This window comes from Pseudopodoces humilis, chromosome 3 (assembly GCF_049639895.1).
Source record: "Pseudopodoces humilis isolate 2021_Gansu_Grassland_sample_001 chromosome 3, ASM4963989v1, whole genome shotgun sequence".
NCBI lineage: Eukaryota > Metazoa > Chordata > Aves > Passeriformes > Paridae > Pseudopodoces > Pseudopodoces humilis.
Window position 1 is genome coordinate 77,570,779 of NC_142202.1, and position 27,538 is coordinate 77,598,316.

The window sequence follows — 27,538 nt, forward strand, 5'->3', positions numbered from 1 at the left end:
TTTTCAGGTATTTGTTTTTCCTTTCTACTACTATGAAAAACAAACTCTTTCAAGAACACACCAAATCTGTTTCTAAACACCAGTTTTACTTCAGTTTGTCAAAATGGCATCTAGTGTATTACAGATATAGTTACATTCATATCTACAGTCTTATTAATTGCTAATCAATACAGAAAGGAAATGCATTATCAACACATGATTGTGTCTTGTAAATCAGCTCCTATTTTCATACATTCAATTTTCAGGATTTGCTTGCTTTCTGCCACAGCTGCAAACAGTCACACAAATGCTCTAAGCAGAAAAGAGGGTGCTGTGACAGAACAGATGTATCCTTAGCTAATTCTGGTATGGGCTTTTTAACTGATTAAAATAATGCTGCATCCCTTTTCTTTCTTAGTACTAGTGAAATGATTTTGGCATGGTATTTAATTTTTTTTGTAAGCCACTAAAGGAATAAAGTAAAGGACAGTGAACTGCAGTTTGAAGACAGTATTTGCTTTTTAAGTCTGAAGAGGGAGAGAGGTCATTCCTTTTATTTTCTATCTTCCAATAAGAACTAAGTGTAAAACTGATTTTTCTTACATCTAAATACATACCTGTCAAACAGACTGATGTACTTCCCATTAGCTTAGATATGGGGTTTTTGCAGTTGCCCACAAAGAACTTCCCTTTCAGTTTATGAAAGCTGTCTTCTGCCTCTGCATTGAAAATATGCTAAGTTTTTGTCCCCTTCCTCCCAAAGGTGTGTCTTGTTATGGAGTATGCTGAAGGAGGTTCTCTGTACAATGGTGAGTATCATTTCAACTTCCTGGAGTTAAAGTGCTAATATTAGGGCAAACATCATCTAAACTACAAGTTGTTTCATAAATATGTCTCCGTTCTTGGAGCTGTTCATAAGCCACTGAACACAATCCAGCACAACCAGCTGGAGGTGGCCTGCTTGACCTACTTGGTAGACTTGCAGGGGTCTCTTTGAATTATTATGTGGTTCTTTGAAATACTTAAAATAAAGGAGAAGGGAGTGTGCCTTTTAAAACCTCTTTTCAGTTCACTGGTTTGTTCTTGATAGCAGTTTCTATATTTTATACAAGTAATTTAAAATTTTCCAGTGGAACAGCTGAAAACATCCTTCCTTAATTTGTGAATTTCCTGGGCTTTTGTTTAACAGACTTTACCAGGGATAATTGAGAAGAAGCAACACCTTTCATATTGAATTTTAACATAAATTATTATGGAAAGTGTACTAAAAAATGGGAAATATTTTGATATTTCTGTTATTTTAACAGTCTGCAGAAGGATATTTTTAGTTGAAGTAATGAGGTGTTAGTGATTACTTGGATTCTACAGAGCTTTCTGACTGGTATTTTGTTAACTCCATTGTATCTGTTGTAATATGCAATAAAGTTCTTTTTAGTTTGTGCCTTTGTTTTGCAGTGTTGCATGGTGCTGAACCTCTGCCTCATTATACTGCTGCACATGCCATGAGTTGGTGTTTACAGTGTTCCCAGGGTGTGGCATATCTCCACAGTATGAAACCAAAGGCTCTAATTCACAGAGATCTGAAACCACCAAAGTAGGTTTATAGTTCATTTTTCATATTTTCTTACAATTGGTGTTTAAGATCATTTATAATAATTGTATCGCATTTAAAAGAAATACCTAACTTTTGGATGTACTGTATTCCAAATGATGGTTTTGCATTTGAAACTTCAGTTACAGAATGACAGTATATGATACAGAAAATTAACTGTATTCAGTTACTTTCTGTTCAACTGGAAAAATACCCTGCTCCTGCACTGCATCATGGAAGAAGGTTTTATTAGGAATTTGGCTTGTGATCAGAGGCATTTAAAATCATCCAGTTTTGGAATGATTGTGGTGTTCAATAAGAGAACATTGTGGGGAGGTTAATTGGTTCTAATGTCATATTTAATCTGTTGCATTAGAGCTCTTTTGCCACATGGCCATCCTCCTTTATCCCCTCCTTCTGCCTGGTCCACTAGCCCTGCCAGAAGATCCCATCACTTTCCACTGAAACAAAATTTAATAGTTTTCCATCCAGTTTGTTACCCAGCTCATTTTACAGCTTTGGATCTGGCTCCACAGATTAGATAGAAACAGATATTTCTATCAACAGAATCATCCCTTTTTGGTTGTAATCTCAGTTATTACCAGGTAAAATTATACCATGAATCCACAATTTAAATCTTTAGTTCTTTCATGTACTCCCCAGTTTTGATTTAGAGTTATTCACTTGTAACTCCAAGTTCTTCCATTTAAATAAATAGCTACATTGACTGACATTAGTGGGAGTCTTGATTGTTCTTTTGATAAAATTTCTACAGCACTTGTTGGTTTTCAACCCCTGGCATCTGAAAGTCTACTCTTGTCAATATATGCTTAGTGATTTACTCTGGCTAAAGATATTTAGTTAAAATCTAGCATATAGAAATATTAATAAATTACAACATAGATTACTTTAAAATATGTAATATAGTCACAGTATACACAAATGACCTTCCATATTTCCCAGATTATAAAACAAAGCACTGAGATACAAAGCCTAAGATATTCATCTATATTAGAATGATAGTTGTTGGGATGAAAAAAAAAAATCAGTGTTTTGTTATCGAACTATTTTGTTTTACAATATTAATATCCTTTTTTTTTCTTTGACAGTTTGCTCTTGGTAGCTGGGGGGACAGTTCTAAAAATCTGTGACTTTGGTACAGCCTGTGATATTCAAACGCACATGACCAACAACAAAGGAAGTGCTGCTTGGATGGCACCTGAAGTTTTTGAAGGTAATAAAAATTCAGCATTAATATTACATTTTCTACGTAGGAATGCAACTGTGAATTAATGTGATGTAAGAATAAGAGCATCATGTAGTCTTTAAAGTTTACTAAAGTTTGATGTAACAACTGGAAGTTTTGGCAGAAGTCTAACATTTTTTTTAAAATCTTTTTAAATTGTCAAATAATTGTGCAGAGGTTTGAAGAGCAGCACTGAACCAATTCTCTCATGTTAATATTAGACATTTAATTACATGAAGATGTGGAATCTTTATTTGTCATTGCTGGGATTTACATAAGGAGTACCTTTAGACAGCTGCAGTTCCTTATTTTGTAAGTGAGTCAAATACAGCCAGAGGGCTCTTTCCCTGCAATTTTGCTGTTTCTAAGATTCTTAAATAATTTCAAACTCTTCTGTCATTTAAATACACTGTCATTACTTTCCCTCCCTACTCTGATCAGCTTTTAACTTTAGAATTTCCCTGTTAGAGTCTCTAAATTGAACATAATTGCCTTCCTTTTTGATCTCCCACTTTCTTGTAACTCCCATCTTCATCTGCTTTTTGTGTAATCTGGAGATTTGATGTACTTCCTCTTTCCTACATACTGAGGAACTTGTTAATACCAGTTAATTTGGTTAAGTAGGAAAACAAGCTATTTATTGGAGCATAATTGGGGAAGACTGATGATAATTAGGTACCTATAATTGCTGCATGATTAGCAAAGAAATAATCCCATAGATATTAAATTGGAGATTAAACACCTTTTAGCCTGTCTCTACCTTAATTATCAATGCAATTTAGCAGTGGTCTGGAAAAGTCATCTTCCTGCCTTAGGAAGCAGGTGTCCCTGATTTGATCTCTTTGGCTGAAATATTAAAATTTTTTCCCCTATTTTAAACATTAGGGCACCTAAAGCCTTGTACAGATCAAATAATCTAAATGAAAATAATATGATGTAGATCAGGATGAAGTAAAAGAGCAATTCCAACCAATATCAGAATTCCCATTAGAAGAAATAATTTTTTTTAAAAAAATAAAAATTGCTTTGGGTGAATTGGATAAATTGAGGAATTATTGTGTCTATCCAATCTTAGTCTCTCACATAAGGAAACAATACAGTATACTCTCTCACTTCTTTTGGACTCTTGCTTTTCAGAATTAGTCCAAGACTTGTCAGCCACAAAGAATTTCATTGTTCAAATAGGGAAATAGCGGTATTTCAGTTTAATAGGCTGTGTTACAGAAGTGCTGTGACTGCTTAGATGAGAGTGTTTCGCTTCCCTTATTGATCTGCCATTGCTTATATGACTTTTTTTCCCCAGCATCTTTGAAAATAAGCTGACTGATAAAGCTGACGTTGTTTTTCTTCTTCCTACTTTTTGAATTCATTAGCCACATTCAGCTACTTTGATACAGGTATAAAGAGTTTTTGACATCCGCTTTCTTAGAGAGTTTTGTAAAGTTCAGATTAGTGCCTTCACTTAAAGAGGGCTTGTGGTTCATGCTGCAGCCTGTTTCTTGTGTTTGTCTAGTGAACTGGCCAGAGAACAAGCTGTTTGCCTGGCACAGTTTATCAGAGGTATGGGGGCAGAGGAAGTTGGCTCACAGGTAGTGGATGGAGCCTGTTGGAACTGTTGCTATATGGTGGGTATTCACATGAAACTAGACTTCTTTGTTACTGAAATGATTTGTCTGAATGATGCTTCTTGATTACATATGAACAAAAAAATCTCTTAGCCACTATATGCCAATTTTATTCCTTGTTTGAAGATAGATGAGCAAATCTCCTATAATTTATATTCACACATTTATTCTCATGTCATTAGCTATTCACATTTCTTATTAGCACTTGCATGAGTTATGGTTACAAAGCATACATTCTTTCTCTGTAGCCTCTGAACATTTTTATTTATTATTCTATGTCACCTACCTGTCTTTGGCACTTTAGGAATCATTGAAATACTGAACTTATGGTCAAATTAATTAATTAAGTAATAACATTACAAAAGAATAAGAATAATAAACCAAGAGGAATTCAGATGGCGAGAAATTGACGATTCTCCTGAATTTATTCGTATGGTAACTTAGTAGCTCTTCTGAAGACCTGTAATTAATAAAAGAGTAATGGATACGACAGATGCTACTGACTGGCATATTGTCACTAAGATTGGAAGAAGTGAATTGAAGAATATTTGGAGGAAACAAAAATAATCAATTACAGCATGAATGCAACAGATTTTTTTAAACCTAATAAATTGTGGTTTATATTATATAAGGAAACTCATGCAGTTTTATTATTTCAAGATGACTCCGAGGATTGATTCCCAGAGAGGGGCATTCTGAGCAGTCAGACTGTCAAGTGATTTCTGACTTAAGTTAGCATGAATCAGCCAGCTTTAGAAAACTCGTTATTTTCCAGCATGATAAATGTGAAGTGAAAGTAAGTATGTAAAGCTATTTATTTATTGGAGCAAGCTGCCCAGGGGAGTGATGGAGTCACCATCCCTAGAAGCATTGAAGAAATGACTCAGCATGGCATTTAGGGCCATGGTTTAGTTGACATTGTGGTGTTTAGCAAAAGGTTGGATTCAATGATCTTGAAGCTCTTTTCCAACCTGATTCTATGATCTGCTCAAACTGTATTTCTTTTTAATGTGTTGCATATAAAAGAGTCAAATTATATTAATGGCTTTCTTCCAGGTAGCAATTACAGTGAAAAATGTGACGTTTTCAGTTGGGGTATTATTCTCTGGGAGGTAATCACTCGCAGGAAACCTTTTGATGAGATTGGTGGTCCAGCTTTCCGAATAATGTGGGCAGTTCACAATGGTGAGTTGAAAATACTTTTCAACTTTTACTTTATTGAAAAATAATGCATTTGAAATTGTGTATACAACCTATAAATTTGCTGAACCATCTTAGCTGTACAACTTTTAATTACTAATGTTTCTATTTTGTGCTTCTATTAAATATGCATTTCTGTCACAAAGACTAAGTAGTTAGACACTGCTACTTTTGTGTCAGTGTGGGTTTTCAGTTACTTGTCTGCTGCCATGCCTGCTACGTGTAACAGATGTATGAACAAAGAAGGATGAAGAGCAATGTCTTCATTATTATAACACTCCATTTTAAAAGTGATCTGAGAAAAACCTCTTACCTGTCCAAATGATGATTTTAATAGATACATTGTCTTTCTTTTTTCTTTTTTTTAATTGAACCATCTGCAGGAAATGTGTAATTTTAAGTAACTTAACCTGTGTTTAGAAATGTTATTAACTGAGACCTCCAGGGCCATTAGGCATTAAAAATGTTACTTTTATTTTTCATCTATGGTGTTTTGGGGTTTGTTGTTTTTTTTTTTTATCCTGCTCTTTGAATGGTTTTACCTTTATACCTAGGTACCTGCACTCATGGTGCAGCACTCTGCTGTGCTAGGTACTATACAGAACAGATTTTCAGGAGCTTAGACTATGAGCAGGACACAGTGGTGTGTTCAAATGAACTGCTTTCTTTAAAGCAGTGGTGAAACATTGGTCAGTGTAGTAGAGTAGACTGTAGTATTTTCATGCTAGAGGTGTAACTTTTTTACTGCTGTCTTTTTAGGTACCGTGGCAAAACTATTTTTTGAGTAATAAAATAATGATAGTGAAGTAGTTCAGTGGATGTCTGCAAAGACTTTCTGCCATTTGTGAGAGACAACATCAAAGCAAGTATAAACTTTCTGGAAGAAAAAATTAACAAACAATAAAGGCTGAGTGACCCTAAGCACTCTGCCTGAGTGTCAGTGCTTCAGTAGTAAATGATAGAAGCATAAGGTGAGCACAGGCATACCCTATTCAAAGAAGAGAATGAGGCTGTCAGTGATAGAATCAATTAATATTATAGCCTCAATAATGCACAAAGAGAGATGTTTGCAAATGTCATTTTTGAATGAAGTTCTCCAGTTTTTCAAGGACACTGGCCATTGAGATTAGGAGTGATAAGTGCCTTGCGTAAAAGCATTAACTGTAAAACTGAGTATAAATCTAGTAGTAAATCAGGAAGCCTCAGTAAGGTGTGGGAGTGTACTTTAAAATTCCCTATCTGTACCTACTTTTGCTTTAAAATTTTATCTTTTTTATCTTTTTCCATTTTCTTTTTCTTTCTTCTTAAGAAGGAAGTGTTAGTGCACTTTATCTCACCTAAAACTATTGTGGCATTCTTACTTGATGTATTACTCATTCTGTTTAATATATTCTTAAATACTTATTGCTTTCTTTGCAAACCATCACTGTGTCTCATATATCAAACACAACTGGTTTTCCATTAATTGTTCTCATTGAAATTGTAATAAGAGGAGGAACTTGAAGGAAAAACCAGCTGAATAGTTAGTTGAAGTAAAATGTTACTAAGAATTACTATAGGCAATGAAAAAAATCACACAAAATTGGTAGTTCCAGTGCCTAATAATTTTTAAGGATGTTCTCAAGAGTGAAATCAGCTTTCAAAAATACTTTGAGTCTTTTGGGGTTTTTTGTGGGGTATTTTTTTCTGGGCTTTTTTTTTTCCTGGTTTTTCTGTGAATACAGCATTAGGGAGCAAAGACTGTTATTAGTTGCTTCCTAGTTTGGCCTAGAACTTTATTATTCAGAAAGAAGTAACATTTCATTAGCCTTTGTAATATGTTGTACTTGGTTAGTCATGGAAAGTATTCAAACCTGTAATGAAGGAAAAGTTTAATTTTTTTTTTTTTCTACTGTATAGTGCAAAGGAACTTTTCTTGTCAGATTTTGTTTGTAAGAGAGAAAATTAAGTACAAGCCAGTTCATCCAGATTACAATTAACTCTGCATTTTCCTTTATTTATTTAGCAAAATACTGGAGAGAGATCAGATACTCATTTATTTTGGAGTCTGTTTAAAAAATTTAAGGGTGTTTTCTAATTTCAATTGCAGGTACTCGGCCACCACTGATCAAAAATTTGCCTAAACCAATTGAGAGTTTAATGACCCGTTGTTGGTCCAAGGATCCCTCACAACGGCCATCCATGGAGGAAATCGTTAAAATAATGACACACTTGATGCGGGTATAAAAATTTATTTAAGTAATTTAATCATTTCTTAAACTATTAAGCTGGGAAATTGATTTATAAAAAGTATGCCTTTCATCCCACTCTAAAGGTGGGCTTGCGTGTTCTCTTTTACTTCTCTCTTTTTGACAAAAAATATCAAATTATTGTAGTAGAGATGGGAAATAATTTGTCTTTTATATAAATTTTTATAGATATAGATATATACCCTCTTTGGAGGGGTACAATACATCATAATAAATTTGAGAAAATAAACAAAGTTGTAGGTATATGTAATGTATTAAATTTTTAAAATAATTACATTAATTTATATTCTAAATAAATTCTTATAAATGTAATATATAATTTACCCTTACAAATTATGAGGTACTGTTTAAATAATTTAAAAACAATTGTTAATTTCTTTTTCATCAAATAATTATTGCTTTTTCACAGTACTTTCCAGGAGCTGATGAACCTCTGCAGTATCCTTGCCAGTATTCAGATGAAGGCCAAAGCAACTCAGCCACTAGCACAGGTACATTTGTATAAGTTAGAGAAAAAGAACAGCAACATTAAATGATGCAGATAGATTATAAAGCACATTTGTACATTGATTTTGAACTCAAAATGGAGAAGATTTCCAAAATCTTAAGCATCAGCAGACCCTATTTATTTTATTAATATATCACATCATATTTAGTGTTATCAGTCAAATGGTTTTGCTGAAGTGAGCATAATGAAGAAAAAGCTTATAATAAAAGCTGTCTTCAAATGCTCAGGTTTAATGTCTCAGTTTTTTCCTCATGAATGTTGCTAGCAATTGACACCCTTTTACTCATATGTAATGTTTAGGAGTTGTCAATTTAAAATTTTTCACTATTATTAAAAGCTGCACCTGCTTTAGTTGCAGTCTCCATAATTTAAACTTGCATTTGTTTTATGATAAGTTGCAGTAAATACAATTATTTAAAATAAGTGCAAGAAAAATCATTAGAAAGGTGAATGGAATAAAATGTGGGCTAGACTTTCAGATAGCTTTGACCTTTAAAAAATCCTTTTAATAATAATGAAAAAAGATCATTTAGTTTTCTCATTGTTTAGAGTACTTTTTTTTCCACTTAAGTAGTTTTTAATCTTACATTTCTTCAGCTTCCTCTTCTTGGTTGGATTATTTTCTGTCTCCAAAGAAATTGCTGCTATTTTGGATAAAGCTTCCCTGGCTACTTTGCAGCTTAGTGACCTTCATATTAACAAAATCTTTGCAGCTTTAGCATTTCACTGACTTTACTAGGTTTTTTCCACCTCTCAGCACATGATTTTAAGACATAATTTATCACTTCAAATTGTGAATATATATTGGCTGATATTTTTCAGGTATTTGTGCTCCTGTGTGGTCAGTGCTGGTCTTTGGCATTAATTGTGAATGAGGTTGCTGTTACGTTATTAATATAACAGCTACCCTAACAATTTCAAAGAGAGGTAAAGAAGTCAATGAAGATTGACTTCAGAATGTTGTCACAGTATTTAGTTACATGTTCTTTTTTCTCTCCTCTTGCTTCTTATACTAATTGATCTGTAGCAGTCTTGCAACTTGTCTTTCATTAAAAGTTTTCAAAAGTGTTGCTTTAAAGGCAAGTTAGGACTTCTGAGAGCTTTCCTGTGAAGAGATGTACTTCAGTATTTCTAGTGCACGTTCTCAAATGCTTTTGCTTGTTACTGGTTTCTAGGTTCATTCATGGACATCACTTCTACAAACACAAGTAACAAGAGTGATGCTAACATGGAACCAAGTGATTTCCAAGGAGCTTCTACCAATGACACTATTAAACGTTTAGAATCAAAATTGGCACAGCAAATCAAAAATACAGCCAAGCAGCCGGTAAGCCAACATGTGCAATTTTGAACCATGGTAGCAAAGTGGACATGGTTAGACATAAGTGTTGTATCTGCTCTGAAACATGTCATCATTCAAGATAGTGCAAAATTTGATCCAGTTAGTTATAGGAGAAGAATATGAAAAGGGACAGAAAAATGTTGTATGATTCCAAAAAGGTAAATTGGATGGCTCCAATGAGATCTCAAATGAAATGTAAAAAATAATTCATTGTATTTAAAGGGATTTATTAGATTAAAAAATATGTTTGAAAATTGCCACCTTAATTTATAATCAAAATATTACTATGATATGAAAGGATTAAACATTTAGGTGAATTTTGAAAATACCTTGGTTTATTTCAATTAGAATGCAGAAAAACAAAGATTCCCTTACGCCAATATTGGCCAAATCCTGCTGATTTTTTTTCATCTGTGTGAAGTTAGATTATTCTCAAAGCTGCAGGTACTTCATTTGTATATACCAATAATAGTTAAATTACTGCCATTTATTGTATTATAAATTTTAAGTCCTGTGACTTTGAAAATGCATATTGTGTAAACATACTGGTGTATATAATGGAGGGGCTTCTGCAGAACTTTTTTCTGTTAAACAGGGTGATCCTGGCCGTTTAAGTTTGCCCCCATCTCGCGGGAGCAGTGTTGAGAGCTTGTCAGATGTTCGCGCACGACCACCATCAGCCCTTGTTTCCGGAGAAGCCAAAAGGATGAGTGCTGATATGTCTGAAATAGAAGCAAGAATAGCTTCCATCACAGGTAAAATTTAATGATGTTTGGGGAGTGGACTAAGGAATTGGAAAGAAATAAAGGAAGAAGGAAAATGTAAAACATATATAGTCTTACAGAAAGTTAACAACAGTAGCCATATGAAAATTCTTAAGCTATTCCTGTAGTCTTGATTGTCCTTTATTAATTGGGGACAGAAATGCCTTTATTTATGGATATACACTCAGCAACACTGGGTATTTTAATTGGATATTTTAAAGGTTTTAGAGATTTTGTTGAATTAGATTTTTGCCTTTTTAAAAAATGTGTTATGAGACTTCTAAATATCAGTCCTATTCCAAATGCACAACTTTCTCCTTTTATCTGAAATAGTGTTACTACATCTCTGCTAGCTTAATGATTTATATGATAACATTTTCTTCAGGGTTGTCTCTATAATACTTTTGAAATTAAGAGGTAGGTTCAAAGTTCAGCATGTTCCCAAATAAGTTTAAAAATCCACTTTGACAGATTTCAGAATGAGAAACGTAATTAGATTTCATTCACCAGGTTAAGAAAGCATTGTCTTTTGTTTAAAAAAAAGATACAGGTGTTTTGCCAGGTTTCCTTCAGATATAAACTGTCATTTCTAAACCTTAAATCTTTGAGAGCATTAGAATTTATCTGTAAGTATAAATACATAATTCTATGGCGAAAGCATTTTTGATTCATCCCAGAAGAGTGAATTAATAAAAATGTGTACACTTGGCAAACACTTTCTTGTCTCTTTTCTTCATCAAAGATATTGTTTGTTGATATATGTAAACTTCAGGTTTTAAGTTTCATATGTGAAAGTTTTTGTGTTATGGCATATGACCAGATTTAAATAATTAAACAAAATTACTTCTGTTAGTTCAAGGTTATTTAGTTGTTTGAGTATTTTTCTACCAATATGAAAATTAGGGTAACTGAGTAGCTGCAATTAATAAGGAATTACACATCAAAATTCTAGCTTTCTTGTGCACCATGGCTATTTTATTTTTGTTCTTCATTGTGTTATGATTACTCCAGGATCTTGTTTTACTAAATACTGAGGTACTGAAATAATATTTATCCTGCCCTAAATTCGTTTTACTTTCATGTTTTTATTTTAAAGCCTTATTCCAAGATCTGTCTTTCATACTGTCAGTCTTTGACTGGATGACTGTGTAGCACATCTCACCCCAATTATCTCTAAAGGTCTCTTAACATAGAAGGAAGCTGTGTGCTTACCTGGTAATAACACCATGCTGGTTTTATTTTAAAACATGTCAGGACTCACTTTGGTCACTGACATTCTTAATGTAACTTTTTGATATTAGCAGGGATAACCTGGCCCTCCTTTGTACGAGTTTTTAATTTTCCTAGTTTGTCTTCTTTAAGTGCATTGCTCTGAAATAATAATTATTATTCAGAATAATCTAAGGGCTTTTTTGGATTTTTTAATCATGACTGCAAGGTTTCTTTTCTTGAAATAAAGGTACATATTGAACATACTATTTTTGGTTTGGGGTTCTTTGGGTAGTTTTTTTGTAAAATCACTTCATGCAGTAGTGGACTATGAGAAATGAGGTCAAGCACATCTGACCGTAACTTTTTCAAAAAGAGGTGAAACAGCACTATATTGGTTTTGGTTTCTTTTTGAATCTTGTTAACTGTGTGACAGAAATAATATGCTATGAACCTGAAAAGAAATTGCATGGCTGGGTGAGGATTGGGCTGTTGTTAAATCAGGTTGAAAATGATTTAATCTTGTTCCATCATCCTCTAGATTAAATGTAAGAGTAAATCATGTAATGCATATCACCATTACTTAGTGAGATGAGTATTTTTGGTAGATATACTTTAGTAGATATATTCAGATTTTTCTCTAAATAGGAACAATTTATCTTAAACTACAGAAGTGGTAAAAATTAAAAAAAGTATGATAAGATTTTGTTTCAAAGTGTATAATGTCTCTTGAACATTATTCAAAACTTAAAAAGCTGGTTGTTATATCCAGCTTTCTAAACAAAAAATCTTCATTAGTAGGACAAAAGAGTAACTGGAAGGAGTGATTGTCAAATGTAATAAAAGTAAGCATTTTTTCAGAGATACGTGAGATTTGCTTTGAAAGGAGATGAGTTGAGGAAACAGAAGTACCTAGCTATTAGACTTTTTATTAAAGTAGTTTATATCCAACACCAAAGAGAAAATGTTAGTTATGTTCAGGCAATCAAGATTTTTTTCTGAATGTACAGGTGAACTGGAATAATTTAATTTGTTCTCTATTTGGATAATTACATTTGGTTTTCCCTTCTGTGTTGCCATGCTGCTTTCTGTGTTTGACTTTTGTGTTGCTAACTATAACTAATTACACTGTGTTGTAATGATGGCTAGTTCTGCATTTTTTGCTTTTTAACAGTTGCTTTACTATGTGTAAGCATGAGTGGAAGGCAATGCAGTTTATTCTGCATGACACATTTTTGCATGAACTCTAGTTTAACCAAGTATATGAACAATGCAGTATTAGGAATTTAATAATTTTGCTCTTGCCATTTTAGTGTTTTGCATGTGTATTGTATATGTGTATTTTTTCAGCCTATTCCAAGCCTAAACGAGGCCATCGTAAAACTGCTTCATTTGGCAACATTCTGGATGTCCCTGAGATCATCATACCAGGTATCGCAGACCAGGTGAACGGGTCAGTTGGTTAAGATGCCGGAATAATGATCAGACTGCTAAAATACTTCTTGCTCCAGTTGCTTTAGGATAGGCCCAGAAATTATCCCACTAAATTTTTCATAATGCTCCAGTAAAGAGGAGCATGATATTTTATTACAAACTTACTTTTATCAGTTAATTATTCAATCTTCTAATTCAAATTTACTTCTACTGATAAAGGACTTTTTCCCTTAACAATCTTGATGTTCAGAGTCTTCTTATTGAGGAAAAATATACATGCAGTCTTGTATTACAGTACCTCATTTGGTGAAAATGGACCTAAGTTGAAAAATTCATAGTCTAGGTAATTCTTTTGCCACAATCTTTATTGTGTTTAGGTTCCCATTTTTAATCAGATAACAGTAGAACAGAAATCTAAGATAAGATAAAGATTTATGTAAGATAAATTATGTACAGAACTTTAAATCCATGTGATATTTGTGATTAAAACATTAACACTTATGCTGTGTAATTGTTATTTTTGACTACACTTTTCTAGGGCTGAAATGTGTGTGCATGAGGTACTGCTGGTGTGTTTAAATAAATGCAAACTAAAATTACTAGGAGAGGCTTCTGGTAGGAAAAAAATTAATCAGGCACCATGATGGGAATATCATTTGGGACTTTAATGAATAATTCTCATGTATCCCAAATATTTTTTTAGTTAGTAGCATGATGTTTTTCTTTCTTTTATTTCATACTTTTCAAAGCCTAAAAACAAGTATAATCAATCCCAAACTGTGATAGGCATACCATTAACAGTATGCAAGTCACTTCAAAATGGTATGTCGGGGCAGGAAATGCAAGTGATAGTATCTAAAAATCCATTAAAAACTGTGGCACTCCTATTCTAAATTTCTGAGGAGGTTTCCTTGTAAATCTTGATATTGGTAGGTATGATAAAGCCGAATGCAAAAGGTAATTTTGTACAAAAGTTTCTTTCAAATCACTTTATTGAAGGTTACAGTAAAAATAGAGAATATGGTATAAGTAGATTCCAAAGAGCAATAGCACCCATAAAAAGAAAACCTCTTTGGCACTGAGGCTAACAAATTAGCAAAAAAGTTTACTAAAGTAGCTTTCCATTGTGACTTTCAAGTAGTCCTGTCGTGCACTAACATAAATGAAATACTGAAAAAGCACAGAAAGCAAAAGTGAAGACATCTGTCCAGTTTCAGTGTTAACTCACAGTGAGAGCCTGGTAAATAAGCTCTAGAAGCTAATGAGTGCATCTTGTCTCTGTACACTGTCTGCCCATAACCATATTGAGGTTTCCAAGAAATGTTGAAACTTTCAGGTAATAGTGAAGAAGTCAGTGAAATAAAATACCATGTTGTTTTCACAAAATAGATTGTACCAGTCTATTGGTTTCCTAGTTAGGCAGAGGGAGTCATTAAAAATTCTTCAGCTGGTCTGTTTTAATTGAACTTGACAGGATGGAAATTTCAAAATAATATGGAATACATATTAAAAAAATAGAAACCTGTAGAAATAAAAAAAGGGTTGGAGCAAGCATATTAATGAGTTTTCTCAAAATCTACTCCTAAGGTATTTAAGTCAAATAAGTGATAATAAAATTCCCTGTTAATGCTTTATTGGAAGCAACTATTCATCAAGAGGAGGATTAGAATATCACATAGGGAGAATTTTGCTGTGACTGAATAGAAGTAGGGTAAAATCCATGGTCATGCATCCTGAATCATCAATTTTTGTCAACAATTTTTAATAAAATGACATAGCACATAGCACATGCATAGAGATAATCCCAGGTAGTGTGAGACATTAATCTTCTGTAGTTGTGAAAAACATCTTAAGGTTCATTTCCAGGAAAGATAAAGAAGCACTGACACTATTACTGTCCCTCGCTGAGTTTGAATTAGGAATGAAACTTACTGTTCTGGTCAGCCATATAGAAGAAACATACATGCACTCAAATAATATGAAGAAGAGTTACTAGGATAAGTGGAGTTTAGAGAGTATAAGAACAAATCTGAAAGCATGTCTTTTTTTAGCCCACAAAAGCTGAGAATAAATAATTATTTTCTATAGATGAATCTGCAGCTAAAAAGTAGAAAGAGAGCTACTTAAGTGAAAAGACAGTATTGGCACTACAGAAAAAATATGTAAATTTTCTGCAAATAAATCTTGACTTTAAATATAAAGTTTTCTGGTTGTCAGAGCGGCTTTCCAGTAATAATCCCAAAGCCAGAAAAAAATGAGATTAATAATAATTACATGACAGAATGTGATCATCTGCCCAGTAAACTAATTATATTCATCTGTATATTTGTCACTTCTTTCCTTTCTTTACTCACTCAGCACAAGGCTCTCAGTTCTGGCCTGTGAACACACTTTTCACTTTCTAGAACTCTAAGCTTCCCAGACCCCCAAACTGCTACCACCATCTCAGTCCCACCCAGTTACATTCCATGCTACTTCTGCCACAGACCCAGCTCCTCTGGACTTCCCTGGGCACGTCCCTCGGTGGGGCGAGCAGCTCATCCCTGTCCTTGGAGCCGCACAAGTGTCGGTCTGTGCTGCTGCCTGGAGTTGTGCTGAGCACATGGTAGAGCAGCTGCTGCCCAGAGAGGGGAAGCACCAGGCAGGCATGTTACCGTGAGTCAGCTGCTTTGGGCAGAGCTATTTTGGAAGTATGAGTACTACATCTGCTATCATTGGGGGTTTTCGTAATCTGTTGCCTCAACTGCATTTCGTCCATGAACTGATTATGCTTCCAAGGTCGTAAAATGCATACTTTATCAATTAAAGGTAAAATGTTGACAGAAGGGGAAGTTTTTAGAATATATTTGCTCTTTCTAAATAAGTACAATAAGGGTGAATAGAACTATTTGTTTATTTAAGATTCTGTTTTGTGTTGTTACTTTACAAAACTGAAAAACGGGTCAAATACACAAATCCTTTGTGTAACAACTTAGCAAATGAGTTTGCAGTGGTGATATCCTGCAACCAGATGGCCTAGTGACATATGAATTCTTTTTCTTCATTTACAGTATCTCTAGTACAGGTTATAAGCACCAACTTTATTATTATACACATATTTATATATGAAAAGTAAAAACCCTAGTAAGAACAAAATATTTAAGTATCTTTATATTTAAGGAAAAAAAAAAAAATCTGAATTCTAGTTTGTATACTTTTTGGATAGAAACCATTCAAGCAGCATCTAGCAAATATACCTACAAGTACAGCCTTCTCTTCAGTGGCAATGTTAGACATCTCGTGCATTTAGCATGTGTGCATTTGGCTTTGTAATTTTGTCATCTGAAACTGTGCCACAGTGCTATGATTTTTATAGCATTGACACTGCATAAATGATTACTCAAGATAGATGCATTTTGTGGAGGGTCTTTAGAAGGTGCATAGGAATTATGGATGCTGTAGGTCTGTAGTTTTTCTATCTACTTTTAAAATCAATGTATGCTGGAAACCCCATCCTTGTCTTCCCAGATCACTTCATTCTTCTGGAATTCAGATCAATGCTTTAACTTCTTCAAAATGTCTTGCAGCACTGTTGTAGTCACTGATCATCCTTCACTGTGAGAGAGGCTTGAGCGCTGTAGATGTGTAAGAAAGAGAGAGAGGACTGTGAGTAAATAAGAAAGTGTAAAAGGAGATGCAAGTGTCTGCTAAAGGGCAGGGAGAAGAGGTCATAGCTGGTCTGGATGTTTGGCGGCTGGGTGGGGGTGGTGATCAAAAGCTTAATAAGCTGTACAATTTATTTTTGCCTAGAGTATGTGGGGCAGGACATGATGGAAGTTTCCTCTTCCTTTAGAATTTAATTTTAGAAAATAAACAACACGATGTGAAATGGGTTTTTCTGAGGCCATGAAGTATGTTCGTGACATTTGCTTTTTAATCTTAAAATCCTGTAAACCACCAAAAGCCTGACACTGTGCATCAAGTTACTGTGGATTAACTTCTGTCCATGTACAAATCTCTTAGCTTTTATAATGAGGAAAAATTACTATTAAATGGACATAGAGGTAAGAACAAGATCAAAACTGGGAGAGGAAAGCATAAAGAAGTACCCATGATCTTTTCAAATAAATATTTTTTGTTGTGTTGTATAGTGTATTTTTCAATTGAAATTTGTCTTGAATCTGGAGCAATAAGTATTTGTTGATTTGTAGTCTGTTCCTGCCTTGTTGAAGCTATTTGCCAGATGTCTGCAGTATTATACTAATTAAAATGGCATTGCCTAGTAGAGCTTGCTCTTCCCTCATGCTACTAACTTGAAGATATTTCATTTAAAGGTGTTCATTTTTTACAAAAGTAGTTTTGGCCCCTCTTTCCCCACCCCCCCCCACCCCTTCACTTCCAGCAAGGCATTTTCTTTTCTTTCTTGCACCCCGCCCTGATTATTTTAACATTTTGTCAGCCATGTTCTAATATTTCAGCAACACATGTGCTGGGTTCTTTAAATTCACAAATGTTGCTAATCTGAAATGAGAATTTCAGATATTTTTGCAAGCCTATTTAAGCTGAGCTAATTTTATAACAACGTTGTTGAATGAAATGTGCACATAATTTTGTATCGGTCGTGGGTGGATTGCACATATGTTGAATATTGAGATGAGCTGTGTCAGCCAGATGAAGTATCCACAGCACAGAATTCGATTAAATGTATAATCTTGTTTGTTAAATGATTACATAGTGAAAAAGTTCACTGCAAATGAACAAGTTCAGACATTTTGACATAGATTTGTCATTCACAAGATCCCTAGTATCAAACTATGCAACAGACTTAGCTGTTGCTGCTTAGGTAAGTATACACTTTCCCTGAATTTCAGAAGCAAAATATCAAGACCACAGAACAGTTGCAATTTCAATCCATTTGTAGTCAGAGCAAAAAGTATATTCCTGTTTTAGAATCCTGCTTGATTTTCTTATATGCTTGTTTCTTATAGTACCTTCTATAAATTTTAAAAAGTCGTGACAAATCCATAAAATTACACTAAACATTTTGTATTGCTGTTTTGTGGTAGTGTGTTGCTACATGTAATAGTATATATATTAAAAAACTCAAAGGCTTAATAAATAATTATTAAATTCTTATATGTTAATATTAAAGTCTTCTATTTTTGTAGTAACTGTTGCAATTCAAAATGCCTGTTAGGATAGGCTTGGATTCGTGGGAATGATGCTGAATGAGAAGTATCTGAAAGGTCAGCAATGTGATGCCTTTTGCAGGGCTTTGAGTGAGCTGAGTTGGTGGCTGAGTGCGGGGCCGCTGGGCAAGGGGCTGCCACGGCTGCAGTACATGTTTCAGATGCTCCCCTCCAGTAGCAGAGTTACGTAATGCAGAGCTAAGAACAAGAATTTTGAGCATTGTCAGCTGTTACTCAGGACGTTTTGGTGTTTCCTTTTGGACAGCTGACCTGCTCTCAAGAGATAATATAAACAATCACTGTAATAAAAATCAAAGTAGTCAGGGAGATTCTGTTGCATAATCTCCTTTTATTTTTAAGGAGATTTTGTTTCCTGAAGATGCCTTTGATTGCTTGTCAGTGCTAAAATTTAAACTGTTTTATATAGCTGTCACTGGTGGATAATTGCGAACAGGTGGAAGGAGAAGAGGAAAAGATTACAGCATTGTGCTTCGTAGGTTGATGGTGAGATGTGATTTAGCTGAACGGTCCCCTTTTTCACACTTCTCAGAGCATGAGAACAGGACATAGTTTCGTTCCTCTGAAGGAGGCAGGAGACCAGAAGGAAGCGCTTTCCCTTCTGAGTTTTCTTGCAGGGAGTGGCACACAAGCAGAAGTCCTTGCTGTGTTCCTTGAGCAAGCCAAAGAGCAACAGGTTAAAGCTGGCAGCCTGTTATCTTCGCAGTTTAGCTTTTAGAAATCCCCATAACGTAACGCACTTGAAATAGATGTCGTCATCAGCTCCTGCCCCAAGTACTAAGCCTGACCAAATACATGTGACAGAAGATGGTGGAGTAGAGTGCAGCAGCTATTCATGTGGTAGGAGTGGTTATTGTATTAGGGTATACTTTTTGTGGACAGGCCAGCATGTTTTGAGTTAAAATTCTGCAGCTGTCTCTCTCTCCCCCTCTCTCACTTTGTCTCTGTGGATTTGTACAAATTCCAAGCTCCTCTGCAACAGTCGCACCCTTCTTATTTTGTTCTGAATATATTTCACTGGTTTGTTTTTGTTTTGTTTTTTTCCCAGCAGGAAACGGACAGCAGAGGCGCAGATCCATTCAAGATCTTAGTGTTGCTGGAACAGAGTCCAGTCAGGTAATGTCCTTCTCATCTCTTCTTTGCCTTTCAGTAAAGTCAGCACCAAATCTGGACTGGGGAACCAATCTGGAAATCTTCACCTTTGATGCTTTCATAGAAATGATGTGAAAGCTTGGCAGACTGTAGTGTTGTTAGTATTGCATTGAAATGAGATTCCATGAGGGTAACTATGAATGAGCTCTAGATGAGAAGCGTTTTCTGTATAGCTTATGCAGTGTCTATCACTTTTATGTACACACGTTTTTTTGTGTACCGCTTAATTTGGCTGAGGGCACATGTTGCACAGGAAAGCCTTTTCATCTCTCTATGTGTCGAAAACAATTGTAATTACTACTTGTAGTGTAAAACTTATATATAGACTCACTTTCTGCATGAAAATAAAAAGCATATGCATCAGTATAATAAATGCTATTTATTATCAGTCTGAATCCTGAATAGTAAATTACAGAGATATCTCTCTGTTTCTTGTGAAAGGTTTACAGCAGGGTGTTGTCACAAAGTTTTGTTTAAAAAAATACTTTTTATAAAAGATATTTTATAATAAGATAGCTATATGTCTATTACATGGTATTGTAAATGCCATGGTAACAGAAACAGTGGTATGCTACATAACATGCTCCTAGTTTCATTTCAGTTTTAAATGAGAAAAGTATAGCTAATGCTTCACTCAAATATGTTTATTTTGTGTTTTTAATTGTTTCAATAATTCAGAGACTATTTGGCCCTTAGTGTGAGTTGGCAATTTTGAAATCCTTACTATTATTTGTGTGTGGGATACTTGTGCTTAGCATATTCATCGGGTTAATCAGGTTTCCTTAATAAACAACCTACTCCAATAATCTAAAATAGGTGGTAATTCTTAGAGGTATAATTATTAGGGAGATAACCTTTGATTTTTCTTTAATTACATGGAGTATGATAGCCACAGAAACCTCATCAATCCTGTAGGTATTAGTAAATTTACTGTGTACATCTACTAGAAAATAACAAGTCTACATAAAACATTTTAATATCTTCAGAGAAGACAGGTGTGTTAGTAATCTGCAAATTTTAGGAACTAATTTAGCCAATTCATTTAATTGTAGAATTAAAATTATGCAAGACTTGGGAGAAAATTTAAGTGACAATACATCAATTACACCAAATTGTGCTGATTGATGTATGAATATACTTAATTATAGCTTTGTTATTTAAAAGTTTTCATTCTGTTCATTTTAATGAATGGTTGATATTTCAGATTTTCATAATTTGCTTCATATCTTAATAGGTATTGTAATAATCCTTTGAAAGCTATTCTATTGCTTGTATGGGTGTTCTAGCTAAATTGTCCTTATGAATAGAAGGATACAGAAATTTTGTTGTATGTTTACCTCACCAATTACTCCTTTGGCTCTACAGAAGTAACAGTCACATTTTTCTTTCTTGCTTCTGAAAAGTGTACGTATTGGAAATATAAGTGGAAGAATCACAATTATCTGTTGCTATCCTGCAGTTTCTTTGGAAACATTATGGTAAAATCTGAAAAATTTAACATTTTAACATGCATGAAAAATGCAGTTTGAAAGACATTTTTGACTGTCCATATAAACAAATAAGAAATTTTTATCCCTTTTTAGATGTGAGGAGAGACAGGAAAATCTGCTGAAACTAATGCTAACTTTTGATGTACACATGCGTGCATAGTAAAAAAAATGGAAAACAGTGAACAAACAGAGCACAATGTAATTATGGCTAAAGACTTCAGACTAATAATTGTGGGTTTCTCTAGGTCTGGATCTGAATGCCTTGACTTTTTAGTGAAAATTTTGAACTGTTATCCATATAAGCATTCTACAAGCCAAAGCAGAAAAAATCGTCTGAGTGGCATAGCTGTGGTCAGTTTATCCAATCTCCCCATATGCACCATACCATATATAGGGTATCCTTGGTAATGTGAAAATCCCCTTCCCCCCTCCCTCCCTTCATTGCAAACATCCTTCTTCCCTGCATTCCATTCTCCCTTACACCCACTCTGCAGCACAGCCTTCTTCACCAGGCAGCCATGGCCCCGCGTGCCTCTGCTCCCTCACCCACGCTATGAAAGGCCCTATCCCACTCAAAATTGAAGGATTGTGCCTCTTTTCTGGCTTTTTATTATTTGACACAGTAAAGCTGATCAGAAATATTTTTATTTAATGTATTTTTCCTGAAAATTGCTGCTGTGGTTCTGTTACAACTACTGTTTTTTAATTAGAAAGGTTTTTCCAATTCAGAATGGAATTTTTCTTAAGGTGAAGGAAAACACCAGGCTTGTATATAAATATTCAAATATATGGATATATTATATTAATTAATATGCAAATATATATATATATACACAATAAATATTTAATAATGCATATACCAAAGTTTGGGTGCTTACCTAAAAGGGGTAGACCAAGACTCTTGGTCCTGTTCACCTGTTTGTTTTCATTTGACCACCTTGTATGTTTTATGATTGTGTGTCTATTTCATGTCTGTGTGCTCTTACAAGAATTTTTTGTGTAGTTTGTATGGCTGACCATTACTATGTTTATGTTGTTGATACTCTTAAGGCACTTTACAGTGTTGCTCTTACTGGTTTTCTCAATAACAGTCACTAATAGTGCTTCGCAGAGGGTTTACTACTCAGCATCAACAGTTTAGATAGGAAAATTTGCTAGGTCAAAGATTTTCCATCTTTGGATCAGCTGTTAGAGTGATTAGGTATTGAGAACACATGTTTAGGTCTGAATTTTCACAGATTTTTCACTTGGTGACCTTAGATTGCTTCTTACTCAAAGTGACTTGAGCAGCACTGATGTAGCTGTCCCTTCTAAAGTCAAATGCTACATTTTCATTTGTTTCTGTCCATATAATGTGATGATGCTCTGCTAATTACTCTTTTTTTTTTTTTCTTTTTTGGAACTGAATTGTTTCTTCTGCCTATGTCCCTGTACTTGCACTTTAAAACATTTTAGTGTGTCATCTGTCTAGTGCTATTGCTCTTGGCTAAACACCTTTGTAACGGAAACAGATGTGCAGTCTCTTAACTGCAATTACTAATATTTTTGGGGATTTGAAGGAACACAGCAAATTGCTATTTATGCTGCAAGCAGTCTTTACAAAATTTAATATTTTACACGGATACTGAGAAACACATCTAGCATAATGACTCAAGATCTACAGGTCATAACCTGATCTGATGCCCAGTGTGGTATCTGTCTCCTTGCCTGTGTATCTTTTATTGGTTTGGTTGTTTTGTATTCATCTTTCACAGTACTGTCATAAATACCGAAACCACCTACTTCCTCTTTTAAACACTTCTTTGTTTGTTTTGGGGTTGTTGGTTTTTGGGGCAGAGGAGGTGTTGTAACTGTTGCTGGGCTTTCAAAACTCTTATAGTTCACTTTGAAGTGAAAAAAATCACTATATTAAAGAAAACCATGTACTGACATGGCCAGTTGAGAAGCAAGGTCAGAATGTACATGCCCACATGCATGCAATCTAACTGGGATAATTTTGGGATCTGATATTACAAAGATGAATCACTCTGTCCATGAGATTGTGAAGTTTGTCACAGATGTACATTTGGGTTTTTTTCTCCCCTTTCACAGCAAGATAAATTTCACAGATAAGACGAGGAAACAGGACTAGTAATGATGATTTCTTTAAATTCTGTTGCCTATTTAAATTAGACTTCAGAGAGGATTATTCCTCAGAGCATGTCAGCTCTTCCAGACTGTAAGTCTTTGAGAAATGGAAGCTAAGAATGCCATGTGGGTTTCATCACCTGGCAAAGATGATTTGAGAGTAAACTGCTAGCAAGTCCAGAGGAAGCAAGGATGAAGGGGTAGCAGAAACTGATGGCTAAAGTCCAGACATTGTCTGGACTGTCAGAGGGGCTGCCATCCAGATGGCCTAAAACATCTCACTCAACAGACACTCAAACATAGTAATCTAACCAGTGTTCAGTTTGGGAAACTTCCCTTCAACTTTGTAGTGCTTTTTAGATATGCTTCAGATGTGATTCCTGAATTTCTGTATCTATTGAATTTCATGTAAATAATATCAAGGAAATGTTTTTTTGGTTGGTGAACCAAAACAATCTGGTAAAGCACTGGGAACTTACTGTAATTAGAGTATTTCTCAGGTGCCCCTCACTATCTACCATAGATACTCAACAAATCCCTTTTTGGATAAAGGACTTTTCTGCTGTTACAAGTGCTTTCTCTATCTTCTGATCTTTTACATCAGCAGGGTGTGTTTATCATTCGTATCTGAGGACACTAACAGTAAGCTCAACAACATAAACCTTTCTTAATGTCAACAAAAACTCCAACACAAAAGATTTTTCAAAATGTCTGCTGCCATCATCTTGAACATGCCCATCAGATTATTTCTACAATTTATTGTCCTTGTTTCTAGATATTGACATAAAACATGAAATGTTAATAAACGTCACAGAAGAAAGACTATGCATTTGAGATAATGGGTGTTTCAGTGTGTAGAATCTTGTTATTCTTTGGATTGTTACTTTGCTTGAATCCTGAATTTTGAAATTTAAAGTAGGATATTTGGAAATAAAGTCATAAAGAAATGTAGTTCCTAGGTAATGTATATTTGAGTGCTCCTTTTGAAAAATTGAATAATGAATCATTTCAGGATAATACACCATCCTGAAAATAGTTGTATTTTAATAGCATCTTTTCTTTTTATTTCAGTTTTTTTCTGAAAGACTTGCTGGGGTTTATAGTCTTAAATCCTTTACTGTGTTAATTTAATGTCACCGAAGGGGTATGTGAAATAGAAACATATATATTGTAAATAACATTTCTGAAAAAGCAGCTTAGTAGAACAGTGAAGTCTGTATTATGTTTTTGTGCATTGGTAAACAAAAGGATTATTGGAGGAGTCAAACATGTAAAAATACATGAAAAAACATCCTCAGAATTTTGGTTTAGTTCTTAATTTGCTTCATGGGGGAGAACGTACTCATTTTCAGATTGAGGTGTTTCAATTGACTGATCCTTTTTGAATAAGCTCTTTTTTCATGTTTTCTGAAGATTAATCACATAACCTCTGAGTTAACAAAAGAACCAGAAGAAAACTGTAGATTAACACACACTAGTGCAGCTACTAAGCTGTATTCCTTTAATTGAATATAGTTCCATTCATTGATTAAACGTTGGAAATAAACTTTATTTTCCTCTTTATGTTAGGAAGCTGCTAGATTTCACTGAATGATGGTGTCAAAATCACTAGACATACTGTAATGCTTTTCAAAAAGATCTTGCACAAATTGTTCAGCACTGCTTTTTGTTATGCCGAATAGCAAAATTATATCAATTTCTTTTACACAGTAAAGAAGAAATGGAGATGAAATTATCTTTGCAATGCATGTACAGTTGACCAAACCATCAGGAGAACATTCAGGGTAAAAGCTTGGGGAGGAAGAGTATTTTGGAGGATTATAAGTTCAGATGTCTTCAATTTTTTTTCTTTTTACTGAACTTCTCAAAAATCTTCTGTTAACTTGTCATTTTGTTTTATTTTGTCATTTCAGGAGAGTAGAAACAGCAGTAGATCATCTAGTCCTAGTGTGAGAATGATCACTACCTCAGGACCAACCTCTGAAAAGCCAACACGTAATCCATGGACACCAGATGATGCAGGTAATCCTTAGTTTATTATGTCATTTTTTTGCCTGTAAAAAAAAATCAAAATATTTGTTTGATAATGATATGGGGTGTGTGCTCAGACATAAATAAAAGTAAGGGATGAAGATCATGGTTCTTTTAAGTTCTGCTTAAATCCAATCATTACATTACTGCCTTGTTTTTCAAGTACGCTTTAAGAATACTTCTTTATAGATTGTTAAATTACATAAACTTGTAAGCATTTTGCTTGTAAGAAAGTACTGTAAATTGCAGTGATAGTAATATTTAATGAGGATCTTGTTAGTGTTTTTTGCTATAGTGTGGTTTTGGGGAATTAGGGGCTTAGAAATCTTGGAACATTTTAGTCTTGTTCATTTGTATTTTGAATGCACATTTAAAGATTTCATTGCCCTGACACCTGGAATTAAATGTTACGTAGGTGAGTATCACCTGGAGTAGGTTACCTCTGTTTACCATCTCTGTTGTAATTTTGCTTATGCAGAATGTAGATGTGCACACAAAATTGCTGGTTTTAAATGCACTAATGTGTCTGTAGAAACACTGTAAATACTTCTACTGTAGCATCAATGTTCTTTTGTTATGAAATAGGATTAAGAATTAAGATAATTGAATAGTTCAATTTGATTTTAAAAGCCCTAATGCATTCTGTTATGAAAAGAACCAGTAGTGGACTGCAGGGAAAAAAAATGGATTCCCTAAAATTCCATTTTGGAATATAAATAAAAATTACATTTTTGTTCCCAAAATGTACATGTTGAATCTTAAATTTAGTCTCAAGATGGTGCTTCACAGTGCCTCAAATTCTGTAATTTTTTTCTTGTGATCTTTTCATCTGGATGATCACATTCTTTTCCTGTAACCAGCTACAAAATAGAAACTCATATGACTGACTCTAGCACAAGCATATATATATATATATATATATATATACATGAATACAGATGTATTTTCACGCACTTGCATTTTACCTGCTATAAGGTGATTATGTAAGTTGTAGGGTTTTTTCCCCCATGGAAAATGGGAGTACAACACATTCTGGTGTTTTGCTTCTCTATTTTCTTCTTTCTGTCCTTTGTTGCTTTGCAAGTCATTGAATGCCTTGTCACTCATAACTTCTCCAAGCCCTTGCCCACTGCTGCAGCCCACCCTGGGCCCTCTTGTGCAGCATGGACCACAACTTGCTTTAGGCAGTGAGCACTAACAGGAATTGTTGCCTCATATTAGAAGCAAGCTCTTACCCAGTCAAGAGCTCTTTGGGAACTGAAAGCTGCAAATGGTAAGCCACTGTAACGAAAGTTTGTGCCAAGATTTTGGTCTTAAATGCAGCACAGCACGAGCTAAAGTCAGGTCTGTTTTCTGGCCCACAGAAATTGCTCACCTTATACTCATGTAAATACAGAATGTGCCATATGTCTATTTTTTTCTTGCTAGGTTTATGTAGGCTATGCACAAAGAGTTGTTCAAGTTTCTAAAGAGAGAAAAGATTTTGGTTTTCTGTAAAAGATGTGGCCTTTTTAATTTAATGAAGCAAAGGGATAAAACAAGGATGCAGCCAAATCTGATTAATCAAGGAAAATTTGCAGTTCTGTGATATGGTGCTGAAACACTTAGGAATGTCACCTGAAACATTTACATGTACTGATATACTTTTGAAGCATTGCAATGATTCCCTCATTGTCACAGTGTCTGTATATGGCAATAGTCTAATCTAGGGAAGGACTTCTCATGTTGATTGTATTTAAGATACCATGGTGATTAAGTCTCTGGTTTTAGGGTTGTTTTCTTTTTCTTTTTCCTTTTTGTTTCTACCACCTTCCAGTTTCCTTACAAGCATACACTTAACCACTTTTTCTCCATTCCCACCCTCTTATTTCTGTTTCCTTTTGAAGCTGCTCTTGGAAATAGCATAGTCTTTGAGGGCAACACCTTAGTTTCTCTACCACGACTACTCTGTGGCAGGTGCTTTTGGGGTATGGGTAAGCAGCCCCTTTTTTCTCCCACCTACCCTCCTCCATATAATCCTCTAGTAGCAATTATGCGGCTGTAAAATCAGTAGTTTCTCCATATGTCTTTACTCCTGTGTCTCTTAAAGCTTAACAGTAACCTTGTGATCCCCAGAATGTGGGCTACTGAAAGATAAGAATGCAGAAACATACTAAATCTGGAATGAAAGCTCTAGAGAAATCCAGAATAACTGCAGTGTAAGAAGAGAGCAGCCATGCCCAGGATGCAGACTGGTTATTGGGTTCCTTGCTACCCACAAAGTAACTATACAGAGCAGAGAAGATGCCCTAGAGCATGTTGTGAGGAAGATACTTAGAGACCTCACTGGGAGCAGGTTTCAAAACTGAGCAGGAGGTTGTGCTTATTTTATTTTGGCAGAGCTGATTTGCACAGCTTCTAATTTT

The 27,538-nt window shown here is 34.6% G+C and overlaps 1 protein-coding gene across 10 annotated transcripts in view; it reads left to right on the forward strand.

The window, feature by feature from the left end:
• The window catches only part of MAP3K7 (mitogen-activated protein kinase kinase kinase 7), a 47,055-nt gene that overhangs the window by 13,328 nt on the left and 6,189 nt on the right, over positions 1-27,538 (forward strand). For 2 of the 10 annotated variants that reach the window (XR_015772304.1, XM_088053790.1), the window contains 12 exons: positions 743-788; positions 1,435-1,573; positions 2,680-2,804; positions 5,498-5,626; positions 7,731-7,861; positions 8,300-8,381; positions 9,574-9,725; positions 10,336-10,495; positions 12,863-12,901; positions 13,064-13,144; positions 19,382-19,449; positions 25,016-25,124. Coding sequence is in view for 9 of the 10 variants with exons in the window: in XM_088053790.1 (XP_087909916.1) it covers positions 743-788; positions 1,435-1,573; positions 2,680-2,804; positions 5,498-5,626; positions 7,731-7,861; positions 8,300-8,381; positions 9,574-9,725; positions 10,336-10,495; positions 12,863-12,901; positions 13,064-13,144; positions 19,382-19,449; positions 25,016-25,124 (1,261 nt within the window). In the remaining variant the exon portion in view is untranslated. Of the gene's footprint in view, positions 1-742; positions 789-1,434; positions 1,574-2,679; positions 2,805-5,497; positions 5,627-7,730; positions 7,862-8,299; positions 8,382-9,573; positions 9,726-10,335; positions 10,496-12,862; positions 12,902-13,063; positions 13,145-19,381; positions 19,450-25,015; positions 25,125-27,019; positions 27,107-27,538 lie in introns of those variants that run through there. The other 8 variants (XM_088053795.1, XM_088053796.1, XM_088053791.1 and 5 more) reach the window with 8 other exon arrangements.